Here is a 19630-nt window from a genome sequence, read left to right as displayed (position 1 = left end):
AGAGCATAAATGACATGATCCGAACGGCAAGTAGTGCAGTGTCTCAATTTGTATTGTATGTCTTACCGTCCACCGGATTGCAGAAGCTGTCACCTGTAATTATCATATTGCAAAAATTACAGTTACTACATGCTCGATGGTGCCCCTCAGTGATCTTAGTTCTGGGTATAACATCTGCAGGACACAAAATTTCATGTTTAAATAATTGCCGCACTTGTTGAGACTTTTTCCTCCTATGATTTTTCAATTTATAGACAGTATTACTCTGCTTATTTTGTGTTTGACTGTTGAAACAACACCATTGGTTACCTATTGATCAATGTATAATCTTTAAGATAGACCTTAACCTTTAAAGTGCTTCGATTTGACCTTCCGGATTATCTAGCGTGCCTCACCATCCCTTACTCACCTGCTTGCACCCTTTGCTCTCTTAGTTACCCTCATCTTGTCCTTCCCAGCGCTAAGACTGCCCACTATGATTCTACTAGGCACAGTGCTTTCTTCTTTCTGTCACCACATATTTGAAACAATCTCTTGCTTCCCCTTCGTAGTGAATTTTTCTTTAAAACTTTCAAGGCCAACCTGAAGGTCTGGCTTTTTAGGCAGGCTTTTGGAGGGTGAGACTGATTAGAAGGCATGAACTTTACCAGCTAGAGATCTTCCTTTACTGTTCTCCTTTTTTGTCTGTCTAAACTATATGTGTGAATGCTGACCTGTATAATTTTTAATTGGAGTTCCTTTCCTGTTTCAGAATTTTTTAGCCTGTACGCTCTGTACTGCTTTAGCAGCTAGAGTGGTCTTGCAAATTGAAATAAACTATAAACTACACTTGAGTGCTATTAGTGCTTTCCACTCAAGGGCTGAAAATAAACCAATTTCTGTCCAGCGGCGTGGAATCTTAGTCATCCTCACAGCTCTAATGAAACATCCTTTTGAACCACTTCATTCTTGTTCTCTAAAGTTACTTTCTTAGAAAGTACTATTCTTAATAGCACTAACTTCTGCCAGACAAATAAGTGAAGTTTATCTCTGGTGGCAGACCCACCTTGCACCAGTTTCTACCAAGACAGGGTTGTTCTCTGAACCCACCCTAAATTCCTTCCTAAGGTAGTATCAGAATTCCACCGTAATCAGTCCATTGTGCTTTCTTCTTTTTTCCCCAAAGTCTCACTCTCATCATGGAGAAGAAGCACTGCATACCTTAGACTGCAAACATGCCCTAGTGTTTTATCTGGATCGTACTAAACCTCATAGGAAGGCCTTCCTGCTTCACCACTCATCCTCCACTTGGTTGGCTGACTATCGGACTCATTTTCGAAAGAGAAAAACATTCAAAAAATGGTCTAAAAGTGAAATGGACGTTTATCTTAGCGGGAAACATCTAACCCATATAATCAAACAAACAAAAAACCGGTCTAAATTGCTTGTGCATCCAGTTTAGAATTCTCTAGAGGGGGCATTTTTGAGGCATGTCTTGGGCGGTCTTACGGAATGAACATCTCCAGCCCATAATGGATAGCAAAATGATTTTACATTGGTGGGAATTCAAACGTACAGACTTAGACCTGATATAGAAGTGTCTGGGGTAAAAGCAAAGTTGTCTATAGACCCAATAGCGATTTTGTGGAGTTGGAGAGTGGAGGAATAGTTGATCTGAGAGAAAATTGAGAGTTGTTCAGTGCTGTGTTACTGTTTGTTTATCTGCCCTAGTCTGAACCTTTTCACCCTTATATTCCCTGACTTGCCTCTTCTGTGTCTCACCTTCTCAGCTTGTCCACCCCTGCTTGCTCCCCCATCCACAACTACTCCTTCTCTGTATCTCCCCCCCATCCCCTCTCTCTCCACTCACTGTCCCCAAGCACACACCCCTTTCATTACACCTGCTTTGTGTCAGTCTGTGTTGCTGTCTTTGTCCTATGTGCTGCTACTCTGTGTTTGTTAGGACTGTTGGTTGTTGCTTGGAGAGTGAGTGGGTAGAGGGTATGGCACGAGTGTTTGCAGTGTGTTGACAACATATGTGGAGGACTGTGGAGACAAGATGGTCCTTATCTGCCAGCATCTTTTTTCTGGATGCCAGGTGAAGGTTGTTTTCTAGTTTCAAGTTATGTTTGTGAATATTTAAGACTAAATCTTTGGGAGCAGAGATACCTCTTGAAGTCCTATTTTGGCATGTCTGAAGAGGACATATAATAGTGAGACACTGTAGTGAAAGCAGTATTAATTAACTGCAGAGAGTTAAACAGATTTGGCATTATCCAAATACAATTTCTTTTTTTGTGTTTGGTAGTAAGCAGTTCCCTATTAACTAACAAATTTACCATCCCATTATGATGTGGACATATGATTCATGTTTAAAAGACGTGACATATTTTTGTATATTAAGTTGGAATGCTGTGCATGCTATCAGATTTTGTTTTGGTGTTGTGCATTTTGTGGTCAATAGCATCCTCTCCTATTTCATAGGTTTTAGATCTCCATGACAACCAGATGACATCACTTCCTGCTGATATTGGTCAGCTGACATCTTTGCAGGTAAATAGTTTGTTCTGAGTGGATGAATTATTCCTGAAATAAACTACTGCCAAATGTGGTGGCAACACAAAATGGAGACAGAATACAACTTGGAAAAGAGACACCCAAAAGGAAATGATACAAGTTTGAGGCAGCGGCGTAGCCAGAAGTCAATTTTTGGGTGGGCCAACAGGTTGGATGGGTGGGCACTAGACAGTGGTTTGCTGGTAAATGTTTAACAACAGGCTCTCTCCTCGGTCCACCTCTGCGCCCCCCCCCCCCCTCAAAATTGCAGAGCTGGCTATAGCCGGGGAGAGAGCCTGGGGGGCGGGGGAGGCAATGCATTACTCTCTCCAGGAAAAAAAAAATTAAATGATCCCAGGTTCCAATCTAATTCATGTTTAAGTAAATAAATAAATATAAACTTTTAATGTTGAGCACCTGATTCTCAAAGTGGACATATTCCAAACACTATGATGAAAATAAAATGATTTTTTTTCTACCTTTGTTGTCTGGTGACTTTGTTTTTCTGATCATGCTGGCCCAGTATCTGATTCTGCTGCTATCTGTCCTCTTAACTCCATTTCCAGAGCTTCCTTTCCATTTATTTCTTTACTTTCCTCCTTTCTTCTTCATTTCTTGCTCTACATCCGTAAGTAAAAGCTGGGTCCTCTGCAGACTTGACTGTCCAGTGGATCCAGCTTCTGCCTATTTTCTCCATCCATGTGCTGTTTTTCTCCTCTCTTCCTTTTCCCTCATATATCCTTCCTCTCTCTTCCCTCCCCTCCATCCATGTCAGCATTTCTTCTCTCTCCCTTTCCCTCCATCCATGTGCATCTCCTTCCTCTGTCTTCCCTCCCCTCCATCCATGTCCAGAATTTCTTCTTTCTCCCCTCCATCCATGTGCATCTCCTTCTGTCTTCCCTTCCTTCCCCTCTATCCATGTCCAACAATTCTCTCCCTGCCCTCCCCTCCATCCACCCATGTCCAGCAACCATCCTTTCTCCACTGCCCTTCCTTCCATCCATGTCCAACAACTCTCCTCTCCCCTGCCCGCCCCTCTATCCACCCATGTCCAGCAACTCCCCTGCCCTCCATTCATCTATCCATCCATATCCAGCAATTCTCCTCTCTCCCCTGCCCCCCTCCATCCATCCATATCCAGAAATTCTCCTCTCTCCCCTGCCCTCCCCTCCATGTCCAGCAATTTCTCCTCTCTCCCTGGTCCTTGTCCTCCCATCCATGTCCATCGATGCTCCTCTCTCCCCTTTGACCACCTCCCTCTCATTCCCTCTCCAGCACTCCCATTCCCCCCTCTGTCTCTCCGTTACCCAGTCTCCTAAATTCCTCCCCCATCTTTCACCCACTTCATTAGTCCCCCATTCCCCATACTCTGTACTTACCACCCCTCCCAGTCCCATCCATCTTCTGCTCCTTCCCTCAGCTCACTACCCCTCCCAGTCCCATCCTTCCCTCTGCTCACCACCTTTTGCTGAATAAAGGAGACAACGTGGATGCAGGCAGCACAGCAGCTCACTGGTTTGCTTGCTGTGCTTTAAGTGAATGGCGATGGATGCACAGGGGAGTAGAAACAGAGATTTTAAAAAATGGCTTCCTTCTGTAGTCGCAGCGGCGAACTGGCGGGCGGCAGCACTAAAAGCATAAAGCAGCGAAGCTCTTCGATTCCGTCCTTCACTTTCCGTTTCCTGCCCTCAGCGTCCTGCCTTTGATGTCATTTCCTTTCGGGCGGGCGGGACGCTGAGAGGACAGGAAACGGAAAGCGATGGACGGAATCGAAGAGCTTTGCTGCTTTATGCTTTTAGTGCTGCTGCCCGCCAGTTCGCCGCTGCTGCCAGTCTGGAGAGATCAGCTGGGTGGGTGGGCGGGCCTGAGCTGAAATTGGGTGGGCCTGGGCCCACCCAGGCCCACCCATAGCTACGCCCCTGGTTTGAGGGAAAGTATTTGAAAGGCTAAAAAAGAATAAAACAAGAGAACTTTTTATGAATATAACAAATAGCAGACTGAAAATAAACTATGTATGTCAAGAAGGTGGAATATCAAATAAAGTAAACCATAAATGTTAGAACACATTTTTTCATGCAGTTCATAATTAAGTTGTGAATTCTGTTGCTGGAGAAAATTTTTAAGCTGACTAACTTAGCAGCTAGGGATGCATTCAGTTCATTAAAGAGCCTTAAAAAATTACACTTGTGTATAAAAGGATATGTAGCAGTTGATGTTTGCACATTAAAAGGTGAAAAAAAATTCAGAAAATTGGGGGAAAAGCCACATTTTCCAAAATTGTATAGAAAAATAGCTTTTTGTGTACTTTTCTAATATTGAGCTGGTGGTCAGTTGCAAGGTGAGCTACCACCCATCCCAGCCCCTGCCTCGTGATATCTCCTTGATGTTCTTGACTAAGGGGTTCTTTTATTAAGCTGAAGTATAAAGTGGCCTTAGTGCGCTCTTACGCTTTTTGTTAAGGCCATTTCTACTGCAGCAGTAAAATGGCTGATTTTCCTCTTTTTGCATTAATGACCATTCACTAATGTCACCATTAGTGTGTGGCCATTAAAAAGTATTAATGCGCTAGCACTTAACTATTTTTTAGACAGCAAGGGCTCATGCGGTAATCTGGTGCTAATCATCATATGGTAATGTAACTGTGCTATTTGATTAGTGCAGAAATATCCACTCTCTGCCCTCAGACATGCCCCCTCCATGTAAAAAAATGTAAATAAAAGCACATGGAGATTAGAAACTTAGTGAGTGTGCCCCGCAGTAAGCCATTTTAAGCTGCAGTAAGTGCGTGCCAGTACTTACTGCAGTTTTCTGCAGCAGGAACTGCCTGGACCCAGAGGAATGGGAGCTGGAGCTGGACACCTTAAAGCTGGTAACACGGAGGTGGGACACTCCCCTAAAAGTGGAGGAGTATCCTAGTGGTTAGGGTTGTGGGCTTTGATCCTGGTGAACTGGGGTCGATTCCTACTGCAGCTCCTTGTGACTCTGGGCAAGTCACTTAACTTTTCATTGCCCCAGGTACAAAATAAGTTCCTGTATATAATAAGTAAACCACTTTGATTGTAACCACAGAAAGCCCCATTCCCTTTCCTTTCCCTAATAGCTCTCATGCAACACGTCACACTGCCAGAGTTTCCAAGTTCTTTGGCAGGAGGTTGATTCAGAAGGCATAGATGCTGTTCTCCAGCCTTGACTGGAGTCGGCCCTGCTTTGTTTTCCCGCTGTGGTCTCTAATAGGATGAGTTCACAGAGTTCTTTGTCGTCAGGAGTTGGTCTTTCAGTTTGTTCCGGATTGACCCAGGAGGCTGGGGTATGCGGGCTTGATTTGTCATTTGGTAGGCAAACTGTTTGCCTTCTCTGAGTCATGGACTCCTCCATCAGGGTCCCATTCAGATAAAAGATCTCTCCTTCTTTGGTCTTATGGCCTGGCTCTTGAGATGCCGAAATAGAGAAGGAAAGGATATGCTGATGATATCATTGTAACTTTACTTCTGGCAAGAAAACGCTCAGCTTTAGCCATGTATGCTCGTGTCTGATGAGTTTTAAAACATGGTGCTCCAAATGGGCATGGTCTCCATTTCAGGCCTCTTTGCCACACATATTGGCCTTCTTGCAGGATGGTCTTAGAAAAGTCTTGCTTACAACTCTTTAAGGTTTAAATGGCGACTCTTACCTGTTGTCGGGGTTGGATTCTGAATTCTTCATTTACTTCTCATCCAGATGTGGTTCATTTCTTGAAAGGGGCTAGTTGTCTTAGTCCTCCTGTTGCCCTTGTCCTGAATAGAACCTTACCATGGTTCTGCAGGCTCTGAAAAAGGCCCCCTTTGAGCCTCTGAAGCAGGCTACTTTGAAAGATTTTCTTCTCAAATCTCTCCTAGTAACTCTTGCCTCAGCTTGGAGAGTTTTACAGGAGTTGTCGGACAGAGATCCATTCCTTCCTTTCTCAGATTTAGGAGTGACTATTTGAACCTTTCCTTGCCTTCCCAGGGTGGTTTTGGCTTTTCTTCTTAGCCTGCCACTTTTTCTGCCTTCTTTTAAGGAAAGGGATTGTAAGACAGATTTTCGCTTGCTCCCTTGCCTTGATGTTCATTGAGTTCTTCTCTGGTATTTGCAAGCTACCAATGTTCTCAGGAGGTCCGATCATCTTTTTGTTTTTTGGGGGGCTTGAATCGGGGTCATGCAGCGTCTAAGGTGACTATTTCTTGCTGGATTAAGGAGGCTGTTGCCTCTGCGTACCTTCTTTCCATCAAGCAACTGCTGGCTTCTCTTTGACCACATTCTGCTAGGGTCCTAGCAACTTCTTTGGTGGAATTACGAGTTTTTTCACTCGAAGACCTATGTAAAGCAGCTATTTGATCCTCACTGCATACTTTTTCCAAGCATTATCTGGCTGTTGTAGCTTGAATAGAGTCTTTTGGCCGTTCGGTGCTCTCTGCAGGAGTTTTGGTTCCCACCATACATGAGGAATGCTTTGGTACATCCCTGGAATCTCCTGGAACCTCTGGATTCATCTGCTGCAAGTGCTAAAGAATGAGAAATTATGCCTTACCTGATAATTTTCTTTCCTTTAACCATAGCAGATGGATCCAGAACCCCACCCTTCTTCAGTTCTCTATTCTCATGATTTGTTCATTTTTCTGTTTAGGGTAATGGCTCATTTTGGTGGTAAATGTTTTTGCTCTTTTCTTTTTTCTTTTTTTTTAATTATTTGCATTTAGAAATTACATATTTCCAATAATTCCAAAGAGAATATAAAGAAAATATACACCATCACCAAGACCATGAACAGCAATATCTCTTAAAGAAACAAAAAAACAAACTTTAGCTCATATCATGAGAGAAAATGGACATATACAAACATCAAGAAAAATATAAAAGAAAATAAAGATAACATCTCACTCTAATATCTGTGTGAACTCCAATAAAGATTCTCTACTCCAGTTTTAGTCTGATGTTCTCGTAGAAACCTTTCTAACTGTAGTGTATAAAAAAAATATATTTTCTTCAGAAATTTAATTAAACATTTACAGTGAAAATGAAGGGGAAAATGGCTTCTAAGGCCACTACTCTAGTCTTTAAAATTAGAACAGCCTTCCTATGTCTATTTTTTAAAACATCCAGGAAGATTTGAATAGTCTTCCCACAAAATAACTGAAACTTCCTTTTAAAATAAGATCTCAATATTGCTGACTTAACAAATTCATTAAGAAAGGTGGCTAATAAGATAGACCTGGCTAGAATAATATCTGCAGAGTCCTCCAGAAATGCTGCCAAATTTATACTTGCTGAAGGACCTGCAGGAGCAAGGAGCAAGTTCATCCACTTGGTCCCCCTTCACCAACTGTTTATTAGAAGCATAGTAACATTTAACCAAGACAATCTGATCAGAGTTAGAAAACCAAGGACTTCTTTAAAATACTTCCTAACTAGAATCTCTGCTGATAAGAAATGAAAAATATAAAATTGAGAGATCAGAGATTCCTTCTCTTTAAGGAATTCTCCTTGGCCTCTAATTTGTGATGCAAGTAGAGGCTATCCTTAATGGCAAAGGTACTTGTTGTTTGCAAAGAAACCATTTTATTATCAACGTTTTGAGCAAAAGAAGTTGTTCATGAGGCCCCACTTGGCATATTGTGTTCAGTTTTGGAAGCCACATCTGGCTAAAGATGTAAAAATACTTGAAGCTGTTCAGAGAAAAGTGACGAAAATGGTATGGGGTTTGCGTCATAGATATATGAGGAGAGTCTTGAAGACCTGAACACTTATACCATGGAGGAAAGGAGAGACAGGGTTGATATGATAGACATTCAAATTTTAAAAAGGTATTAATTTACAAACAAACCTTTTCCAGAAACGGGAAGGTGGTAGAACTAGAAGACATGAATTGAGGTTGCAGTTAGGATGACTCGGGAATAACTTTAGGAAGTACTTTTTAATGGAGAGGGTAGTAGATACATGGAATGCCCTCCCACGGGAGGTGGTGAAGATGAAAACGGTAACAGAATTCAAAAATGCATGGGATAAACACAAAGGAATCCTGTATAGAAGGCATGGAACCAAACAAGCTTAGCGGTAATTAGATGGCAACACTAGTAATTGGGAAGCAAAGCCAGTGTTGGGCAGACTTTTGTGGTCTGTGCCCTGATCATGGCTAAACAGATTCAGCTCCAGTAACTGGAGAACAAGGCCAGGAGGGTGTCTCATACATCACACACATCATACCTACATAAGTACATAAATGTTGCCGTACTGTCCATCAAGCCCAAAATCCTGTTTCCAGCAGTGGCCAGTCCAGGTTACAAGTCCCTGGCAAGATCCCTAAACAGTACAATACATTGTATGCTGCTTATCCTAGAAATAAGCAGTGGGATTTTTCCCAGTCCATCTTAATAATGGCTTATAGACTTTACTTTTAGGAAGCTATCCAAACCTTTTTAAAACCCCGCAAAGCTAACTGCTTTTACCATATTCTCTGGCAACGAATTCCAGAGTTTAATTACAATTTGAGTGAAGAAATATTTTCTCCGATTTGTTTTAAATTTACTACTACTACAGCTTTGCTACAGCTTCATTGTGTGCCCCTTAGTCCTAGTATTTTGGAGATTGTAAACAAGCAATTCACGTCTACCCATTCCACTCCACTCATTATTTTACAGATCTCCATCATATCTCCCCTTAACCATCTTTTCTCCAAACTGAAGAGCCTTAGCAGCTTTAGCCTTTCCTCATAGGGAAGTTGTCCCATCCCCTTTATCATTTTTGTCGCCCTTCTCTGTACCTTTTCTAATTCCATTATATCTTTTTTGAGATACAGTGACCAGAATTGTATCTCCTATCCCATGATTTTCCAGTTTCCTCTGGAGTCTTTCATGAGGTACTTTGTCAAATGCCTTTTGAAAATCCAAGTACACAATATCAACTGGCTCACCTTTATCCACATGTTTGTTCACCCCTTCAAAGAAATGTGGTCGATTGGTGAGGCAAGATTTCCCTTCACTAAATGCATGTTGGCTTTGTCTCATTAATCTATGCTTTTGAATATGCTCTGTAATTTTGTCCTTTATAAGTCTGTACCATTTTGCTCGACACCGATGGGCAGACTGGACACCAGTTCTTTCTTCCAGCTACAGACTAGGACTGCCCCACAGACAGTCTCTGCACCCTTCACTTGGCTGACCCTGACCCCCTCTCTCTCTCTTCAGTCAGGTCAGTCCCTGTTCCACGACAGCATTTCCTTATTGAGGACTGGACACCAGTTCTTTCCCCTTCTCTCACTAACCAGGCACTACATTAAATTTAAGGTCCTCTTTCCCTGTGATAGGTAGCCCGTTTTCTCCTTGCAGCCGGTGAGGAAGGTCTCTCCTGCCCTCAAGCAGGTTGCTGTCCTCCTCCTCCTTTCTCACTCTCCACTCTCAGATCACATCAGGCTTTTTACCTCATCTTCCCCGAGAGGGCCCACCCATTTACAAGCCTCACTTGCTCCCAGGATGTACTGCTTACTGAGTCAGGAGCATAGGCTGAAGCCTCACTTGGCTTCCAGGATGTACTGCTTACTGATTCAGGAGCATAGGCTGGATCTAAGTCCTGGCATGTCTCTAAGGACTGACTCCCTTCCTTCAAGGAAAGCATTACAGGTGTGGAGCACCTCCCTTCCCCATGTCAGGTTTTCTCCCTTCCAGGGGTTCAGTGTCAGGGCAATAAGATATGAAAAGAGAACAGGAAGACCAGGATGCAGTAGCGTAGCTAGGTGGGGCGCAGGGGGAGCGGTCGCTCCCCCAAACAGATTTTTAGAAGAGATGGCGCCTAAGCGCCAAATGCCTGCAGTGCCAATGGCTTTCTCTGCCTCCTCCCCCCTACCGCACGAGTCTTACACCTACTCTGAGTCCTGTCTGTTCCACCTGCTCTCGCCCATTCATGTGGTTGCTCGTTTTTTAAACCCTGAGGCGTTCTTCCTCCGACACCGGTGATTCACATAGCCAGCCTTCTGCCAGCATCGGGGCCTCTCCCTCAGACGCGTCCCACCTCTGCGGAAGACAGGAAGTTGCATTGAGGAGGTGAGACGAGCCTGAGGAGAGGCCCCGATGCTGGCAGAAGGCTGGTTATGTGGATCACCGGTGTTGGAGGGAGAACACCTCAGGGCTTTAAAAACGAGCGACCACACGGATGGGCGAGAGCGGGTGGAACAGACAGGACTCGGAGTAGGTGTAAGGACTACTGAGACCTGCAGAGTTGCTAGCACTGAATTATTAGGAACTAATTCATCCCACAGCAGTCAACGTTTAAAACAACACAACTCATTGCTGGCTGAGTATTGACTGGATTATGTTTTGACAGATCATCTGCTCTATAATTCTTGTGGAAAAGGTTTCCTAATGTGAAGGGGTGGAGCAGATGGAAGTGGAAGGGGAAGGAGTGAGGCGGCTCAAGAGCAAAAGGAGACAGAACAGAGCCTTGCCTTTATTACTTCCCCAGAGAGAGAGAAGAGAAAGGTTAGTGCCCCCTGAAAAATGGAGGAGAGAAAAAGACTACACTACCCAGCAGCCCCGGCGCAAGCCCTGGTACAGAGATTACCTTCCCCAGCAGGTCACAGGGGAGAACTCTGACAAGGCAAGGGAGGGGCCCCTGGAGGGTAATCAAGTGAAAGAGGAACAGCTGAAAAGTGGGTGGGACGAGGAACCCATGGAGTGGCAAGAGGCTGAGGAGAGGGAGAGAGAGGAGAACCCAGAGGAGCCGATGGACCTCACAGCCTGGGCTTATTCCTTAGGAAAAAAGCTGAAAAAGCAGGTGAACTCGTGGTATGGCAGCTGGGTTGCAAGGGGAAAGAGAAAGGGTCATGAGGGAGGAGGGTCAGTGTATTGAGAGAGTGAACCAAGAAAGGGTGGGACCTTTTTTCTTCCCAAAGCGAGTTCAGGCTGTTATGAACTGTGTGTTAAAGGTGCTGTTTGAAGAGGGATTATTGCCTCCCCCTGTGTGAACTGTTCACAGCGGGAGGAAAGCTGGTTGTGAGAAAGTGTTTGCTCAAGCCTGAAGAAGTGGTTTATTGAGAACTGTTTATTGGGAGCAGTTTCTCTCTTTTTCTTGTGTTGTTTTTTTTTCTTTCACGGACATTCTCCTCCTTTTCAAAGGGGAGTGAGAGAAGGAGAGTACGAGGAAAGGAATTTGAAAGGTGTTGGTTAAGTACATAAGTAGTGCCATACTGGGAAAGACCAAAGGTCCATCTAGCCCAGCATCCTGTCACCGACAGTGGCCAATCCAGGTCAAGGGCACCTGGCACGCTCCCCAAACGTAAAAACATTCCAGACAAGTTATACCTAAAAATGCGGAATTTTTCCAAGTCCATTTAATAGCGGTCTATGGATTTGTCCTTTAGGAATCTATCTAACCCCTTTTTAAACTCCGTCAAGCTAACCGCCCGTACCACGTTCTCCGGCAACGAATTCCAGAGTCTAATTACACGTTGGGTGAAGAAAAATTTTCTCCGATTCGTTTTAAATTTACCACACTGTAGCTTCAACTCATGCCCTCTAGTCCTAGTATTTTTGGATAGCGTGAACAGTTGCTTCACATCCACCCGATCCATTCCACTCATTATTTTATACACTTCTATCATATCTCCCCTCAGCCGTCTCTTCTCCAAGCTGAAAAGCCCTAGCCTTCTCAGCCTCTCTTCATAGGAAAGTCGTCCCATCCCCACTATCATTTTCGTCGCCCTTCGCTGTACCTTTTCCAATTCTACTATATCTTTTTTGAGATACGGAGACCAGTACTGAACACAATACTCCAGGTGCGGTCGCACCATGGAGCGATACAACGGCATTATAACATCCGCACACCTGGACTCCATACCCTTCCTAATAACACCCAACATTCTATTCGCTTTCCTAGCCGCAGCAGCACACTGAGCAGAAGGTTTCAGCGTATCATCGACGACGACACCCAGATCCCTTTCTTGATCTGTAGCTCCTAACGCGGAACCTTGCAAGACGTAGCTATAATTCGGGTTCCTCTTGAAAGCATACTGTTGTACAATAATTTGATCATTTTGATGACCATCTCATTCAAGCCATACCATGCTAAATATCATTATCTATCTGGTAAAATGCTTTTTCTGATCCAGCGGTAGAGATAATAGTGATTCAGATGATATGCAGGTAATGTGAAGAGCTTAATGGAATGTGCTGTTTTGGCCTGCAAGAAAGCCTACATGATTGGGATAGCTACTGCATCCAACTTGTAATTTTTTATTGTTGGTCCATCTGTAACAAGTCTAAAGCAGTTTCAGTTGGATAGGCAGTGCCTTAAAAGCTGGAGGAGAAAAGGAATAACAATCGAATATCACTAAAACAGCTTCAAAAGTATTATAGCTGCCGGTAGAAACTGCAATTATAAACTCTATAGGTTGAGCTCATTTTTCTTCACAGGGACACGGGCACTACTAGAAAGGGGGGTAAGGAGATAGGGACACAGAGAGGGCACTACTGGAATGGGGAGGAGGAGATAGGGACACAAAGAGGCACTGCTGGAAGGGGGGAATGGGAATATGGGGATAAGGGTGAGATGGGGAGAAAGAGGTAATGCTGGAAAAAGGGGGAAGATGGGGAAAGGGAAATGGGACTTGATATACCACCTTTCTGAGGTTTTTGCAACTACATTCAAAGCGGTTTACATATATTCAGGTACTTATTTTGTACCAGGGGCAATGGAGGGTTAAGTGATTTGCCCAGAGTCACAAGGAGCTGCAGTGGGAATCGAACTTGGTTCCCCAGGATCAAAGTCCACTGCACTAACTACTAGGCTACTCCTCCCCTCACAGGGCAATGTTAGAAAAAGGGAGAGATGGAGACACTAGCAGGGCAGATATTAGAAAAGAGGGAGATGAGGAGACCAGGTAGGCTTGTGCTGAAAAAGGGGGGAGATGGGGACACAAAGGGCAGATGCTGAACTGGGGGTAGGATAGGGACAACAAGGGACACAGAAGGGAGATACTGGACAGGACAAATAGTGGTGCAGAGGGGAAAGAAGGCTGGTGCACTTGGCGACAGAAGTGTCAGATGGGCAAGAGACCCTGTAAAGGCAGAAGAAACGGAGAAAAACAGAAAAGAGACAGTGGGACCAAACCAAATGAGAAAAGACGTTGTTCAAACATTAGAAAAAGGTATTTTATTTTGAATTTGATTTTAGGAATATGATAGTATTTAAAAATGCACATCTCCGATGTCTTAAAATTAGCAACCCTGCAGGGGTCCGAGTGCACATGCACCCTAAATTCCTGCCGAAGGTGGTGTCGGAGTTCCATCTGAACCAGTCAATTGTCTTGCCAACATTTTTCCCCATCCTCATTCCCATCCTGGTGAAAGCAGCTTGCACACCTTGGACTGCAAGAGAGCGTTGGCCTTTTACATGGAGTGGACAAAACCCTTCAGACAGTCCACCCAGTTGTTGTTTCCTTTGATCCCAACAGGAGGAGAGTCGCCATCAGTAAACGCAACATTTCCAATTGGCTAGTAGAATACACAACTGGAGCATTTGGCATGCACTCTCATCGCCCCATAATCCCCAATAATACTCAGAAACCACTTCTTCGACAAAATTTGGAATTTATTAAGGCCGCAGCCAGGCACTTAAAACTCTATTATGCATAATGCAAATTTAACATGTTACCGTAATACATAACTTCTTATAACTTGCCAAATTCAAACCCTGGGGTACACAGCTTTACTTCATAATGCGCCCCAATCCGCTGCCGGTGGTGCCGTCTAAGCACACCCACCGCCAACCTGTGCTTTCTTATAGCACCCGATGACTATGGTGTATCCCGTTTAAGGATACGCCCCAGATAAGTTCTTGGCCTCCTGGCCGTCCAAGCCAGGAGACAAGCCATATCCCCACTGAATTAACTGTAAACCTGCCCCAACTTTAGGCATAACATTGTACTTCATATTGCACTTAACATTAGGGCAATTATTCACCAATAACATAACAGTCTTCTGCGCTCACTTGCTGTGTACCCGCCAGAGTCCCTGGATAATCACCGCCACTGCTCACGGTAACGAATCCTCGTTTGCCGTGAGCTCTCCCCCAAACCCACCTGGCTGCGGCCCAACCCAATTAAGGGCCCGTACACTATTAGCAAGTATGGAACCCAGTCATGGCTTCAATATAATTCTGCAAATCAGAATTCAGGATGTCAAGCCCGATATCCGATAAATGAACCCCATCCGGTCTATATAAACCCTTACACGATTCCATAATAAGGCTATGGGTAATAACATGACCCTTCAAACTGGGCATAAACTTGGCCATCCACTTATTAAGTTTTATTCTGGTCCGCTCCACTGCAGCATGACGCCGCTCACCCCTCCATACCCTACGGAGGAGAATAGCAGACCACACCAGGCGTAACTGGGGACATATACTCGCCAACTGTAACAGATCCCGCTGCATGGTCTTCAAAAGGAGGATCCCGTTAACCTGAGCCAAATCATTCCCTCCCAGATGCAACATCAGAATATGCGGAGCAGCTTGTGACTGGAACCGCAATAACAGGGTGGGCAGAAGCTGCGCCCATCGCATGCCTCTCAAGCCCAACCATGTAATAGATACCTGCCCAGAATAAAACCCCAAGTTCTCCCCTGTTGGTCGTACCACAGCCCTCTTATGAGCCCAATATACAAAGGAGTGGCCGCAGATCCAAATCCTTCGCCTGCCCACCAGGCCACCTGTGATAGGCGAAGTAAATATTAATGAACAGTGAATAGTGACAGGACAGAGAAGACAAACAGTAACAAGATAAATTTGTGGGGTAGCTGACATCAAACAAAACTTAACAGGTGGACAACCCAGCACCACGGGGTCGAATGTAGGTCTTGTACACTTTGGACTTCCAGCGACCCACATTCATGATCTGCCGCTCAGGCAAACCTTGAGCAGCCGCAGCAGTGGCCGCCCCTATTCTAAAGGAATGTGAACTGAAACATCGCGGCGGCATACTCGCCCTCTGCACACACAAAGATAGAACCCGTGTGAACTGAAAATGGGTGAGGGGGGCTCCATTTGCATGACCAAGCAACCAGGTACCACCCGGGGGTCGGAGTGCCAAATAGGCCCTCAACGTGCGTACCGGGCAGGTGCTGTCATCTCCCTGCTGTTGCAAAGGGAAACGTACCCCCCCGGGACATCTGATCCGTCTTGGACTTTCTAATGACCAACTGTAGAGATGACCCGTACAAGGTGACATCCTCCAGCAGCAAACCCATCACTGGTGGGGCCAAAGATGACTTGGCTACTAGCTCTTGCTGAGTCCACGCGGAGGAGATATCTGGCGGCCATCACTTCTTTCCTTAACATCATGCGTGACCTTGGCATTGCGGAAGTATTTAGGGTGGATGCCATTGTTCAGTTTATACTTTTTTCCCGAGCGCATGGGGTTAGTAAGGCACGGGTGGTGGTTACCCTGGCTAGTATTAGCTTCTTTTCCAAGGCCCTGGGAGTAGAGAATACGACCCGACAGTTTGTAGTGACTAGGCTGCTACGGGGTTGGAGTAGGGAGGAGAGCCAGAGGGGTGACTGGAGGCAACCCATTACACAGAGTGAGTTGCTTCAGCTTTGCACGCCGACGCCACAAGAAAAAGGCGCGTAGGAATTCCCGCTCAATGCCCAATTGGCGCAAACCCAAATGGCCCGCTTCGAAGCCATGTGTGCTGGAATTCATGAAACCATGCAACTGGGAAGAGTTAAAGGAGTCTCCTGTGGGCCGGACAAAAATGCCATCACACTCGAAACGGCGGGGACGAAGGCTGCAAAAAACGCCAGCATATGGCCATCTCACACGCACCATCCCCCTACCCAGCACGCTCCCGTGTCTCTCGATTGGGCACTGCCAAATTAAATAAAATATGCCGGCAAGTTCTCTGTTCCCGGAGGGCTCAGCTACTGTGCATCCCCCTGTATCCCAACATGAAAAGCCAAGATCTCTCAAACCCCCTCCCCCTCCCAGGCTTCGTCGAAGGTGCGATTTGACTTGCCTCGGTTTTTTTTTTTTTTTTTTTTGAAAGAATCATGAAAGCCTCCAATTACCTGCACCGCCCAACAAACAGTGTGCTTCTAAACAACAGCTGTTAGGAACAAAAGCACTGCCTGCCACTAGAAGAAAAAACCAGCTCTCTTCAAACTGCAGTCAGGTACCGGGTCTCAGCTCCTCTCACCAACCTCTTTCTAGCTGCTGACGAATCCCTACGTCAGCAACACTACTTTATATCCTCCCACTTCCCCTCCCACCCTTCCTTACTTTAACCCTTTCCTTACTCTCTAGCCTCAAAAACCCCTTCTCCCTTTCTACCTTAACCCTCGCTAGCTCTCAGCTCAGTTGTGATTGGCCTCTCCCTAACGGGCCGGCCTCTTTCTTTTCCATCGCTTATGCCGAAGCTTGGCTGACTCTGGAGAGTCATGTCATGACTCATAATGTTAGAACCATGGCTGTGTCGGTGACTCACTTAAAGTCAGCCTCCATTGAAGAGATTTGCAAAGCTGCAACGTGGTCTTCAGTTCACGCATTCACATCACATTACTGCCTTCAACAGGACACCCAACACGACAGTTGGTTTGGCCTATCAGTGTTGCAGAATTTGTTCGGGGTTTCGAATCCAACTCCACCCTCCTAGGCCCGTTTTATTTGGTTCCAGGCTCCACTCTCAGCTAGTTTGTATATAGTTTCAGGTTAATCTGTGTTTTGTCTTTGCCATTGCAAGGCCCAATTTTCCGATACTTGTTATTTTGGGTGAGCTTGGATGCTAGGGATACCCCACATGTGAGAATCACTCAGCCTGCTTGGCCTCGGAAAAAGCGAAGATACTTACCATGTAGCAGGTATTCTCTGAGGACAACAGGCTGATGTTTCTCACAATCCTGCCCACCTCCCCTTGCAGTTGTTTTCAATTTCCCTTTGTCTTGCTTCTGAATTTAACTGAGTTGGCGAGAAGGCACTCCGCACATTCATGCTGCAGTGCAGCACACGTGCAAGAAGGCTCTACTAAAGTCACTTTTTGATTTTGTTATTAATTATGCCGGTTCCCGGGCCGACGTGGATCATTGACTCTCTTGTGAGAATCATGAACCTGCTGTCCTTGAAGAATACCTGCTTCATGGTATATACACTATATCCATAGAGTATATAATTAAAAACTTTTCAGAGGTAACACAATCCAAACTTTTAGAGGGTTTTATTGCATTTATGCGTGATCATATTGTTTCTAGATAACAGTTGCATCCATATGGCCTTTCCTGATCATCATTACACAAAATGTCTGAAACAACCTTCCTTCTATCATATCCCCTCTCTAGCCATATTCAGATCCTACCTGAACAGCCATCCTTTTGAGACTGCTTTCGGTACTCCATGCTTATGGCCTTGTTGATCGGAACCATTTTTGTATAAGAGATAACATCGCTTTACTCTCATGTTTATCTTGTCTGTCTTGTCTTTTAAACTCCGTGAAGCAGGGATTGTATATGTACAGTCCTGAATGTATCTAGTGACACTATGGAAATGATTAATAGTAATTTAGCCATGGTTATTACCGGCTGGAACAACTTGGCTTAACAAAAACTGATTTTATTTGAGAAACTGAAGATTACAGAATATTGTTTTTAGAGTTACTGCAAATGCAGATTTATGTGGCTTATGCCCCTCTAGAAAACAAGCGTTTGCCATTATGAATTATATTTCAGCCTGCACAGAGAACTCTTTTCTGGGCTTCATTTGGCAGGGTAACCATTTGATTGGTCAGATAGAGGCATATTAATGTGCTAGAGCATACTGTTCAAATCACTTACATCTAGATCAGTTCCAATATATTTGGACATGTATCTGTTATGGGGCTATGTAAGAATCTCCTAATTTGTTTTTTTTAGAGGTTTCTGTACATGGAAAAGATTTTGTTTCATCCTAGATGTGTTAATATCATTATAGGAGTCACATGGTGCCAAATTGAAGAGTATGCTTCCCAGCCCCTGTTCTTAAACCTCACCTGCCAGGCAAATTTCTTAAGCTTTTTGGCTGCCAGTCCTTACCGGATTAGTTCAGGATAACTGTGTTCATGACACTCTGGAGAACTATGATGACGAAACCACCGATACAGAGAGAGGGAAAAATTGCCGGCAGGAACCTAAGATGGCGGACGGAGACACAGCAGGTGCAACCTTGATCAGTTCGGCCTGGGTGGCAAAAACTTTTGCTGAAGTGAAGCTAGCCATTGAGATTTCAGTGGATAAAAATTGCAGAGTATAGTAGAGAAGCTTGAAGTTCTTGATGGTTGCCTAGAGTTACTGAAAGGCAAGTTTACAGCACACTGTAACGGGTATCTAATCTTGAGGACTGGGTACAGCAAGTAATGATTTCCCAAAGTATCATGCAAGCTAAAATAGCCCAGCTAGAAGAAAAGTTGGTCAGTCTTAAAAATTACTTGAGTCAAGGGATCTTGCACTTGGTTGGCCTACCTGAGTCTATTGTCGATGCCGAACTTAGGGGTTTCTTGGAAACTTGGTTTGTACAATCTTTGCATCTTCAATTGTTGTCAGGCCCTTTGAGAATTGAGTGAGTGTTTCATTTGGGCCCTCAAAGATCTGCTGATAGAATGGTGATTTTTAAACTTCTAAATTATGTACATAAGACAGTAATCTTGCAAGCCATTCAGATGAAAGAGCCTTTAAATTATGACAACAAAAAGTTACTGTATTTTCAGGATTTCTCAGCTAGAGTGTCTGCCATGCAGAAGGCCTTTGTGCTAGTGTGCTCCATGTTACATAAGTAACAGATTCAATTTATACTAATGTTCCCTGCATGTTTAAGTGTGCACTATGATGGGGAAAACTAATTTTTTCGAGTCTCCAGCTACTGCTGTGACATTTATGCAACAGATCGCAGAACCAGAATCGAATACTTACTAATACTACTACTACTTAACATTTCTAGAGCGCTACTAGGGTTACGCAGCGCTGTACAAAATAAACAAAGAAGGACGGTCCCTGCTCAAAGGAGCTTACAATCTAAAGAACGAAATGTCAAGTTGGGTAGTCTAGATTTTCTGGGCAGAGGTGAAGA

General features: G+C 44.5%; 1 protein-coding gene across 2 annotated transcripts in view; it reads left to right on the top strand.

Moving 5' to 3' along the window:
* LRSAM1 (leucine rich repeat and sterile alpha motif containing 1) overlaps window positions 1-19630 on the top strand; it is a 1377704-nt gene that overhangs the window by 249220 nt on the left and 1108854 nt on the right. For both annotated transcript variants that reach the window (XM_030206572.1, XM_030206573.1), the window contains exon 6: window positions 2464-2532. In XM_030206572.1, coding sequence (XP_030062432.1) covers window positions 2464-2532 — 69 coding nt within the window. The remainder of the gene's footprint in view (window positions 1-2463; window positions 2533-19630) is intronic.

Source organism: Microcaecilia unicolor, chromosome 6, assembly GCF_901765095.1.
Source record: "Microcaecilia unicolor chromosome 6, aMicUni1.1, whole genome shotgun sequence".
NCBI classification, from domain to species: domain Eukaryota; kingdom Metazoa; phylum Chordata; class Amphibia; order Gymnophiona; family Siphonopidae; genus Microcaecilia; species Microcaecilia unicolor.
This window is presented reverse-complemented; position numbering and strand designations above follow the sequence as displayed.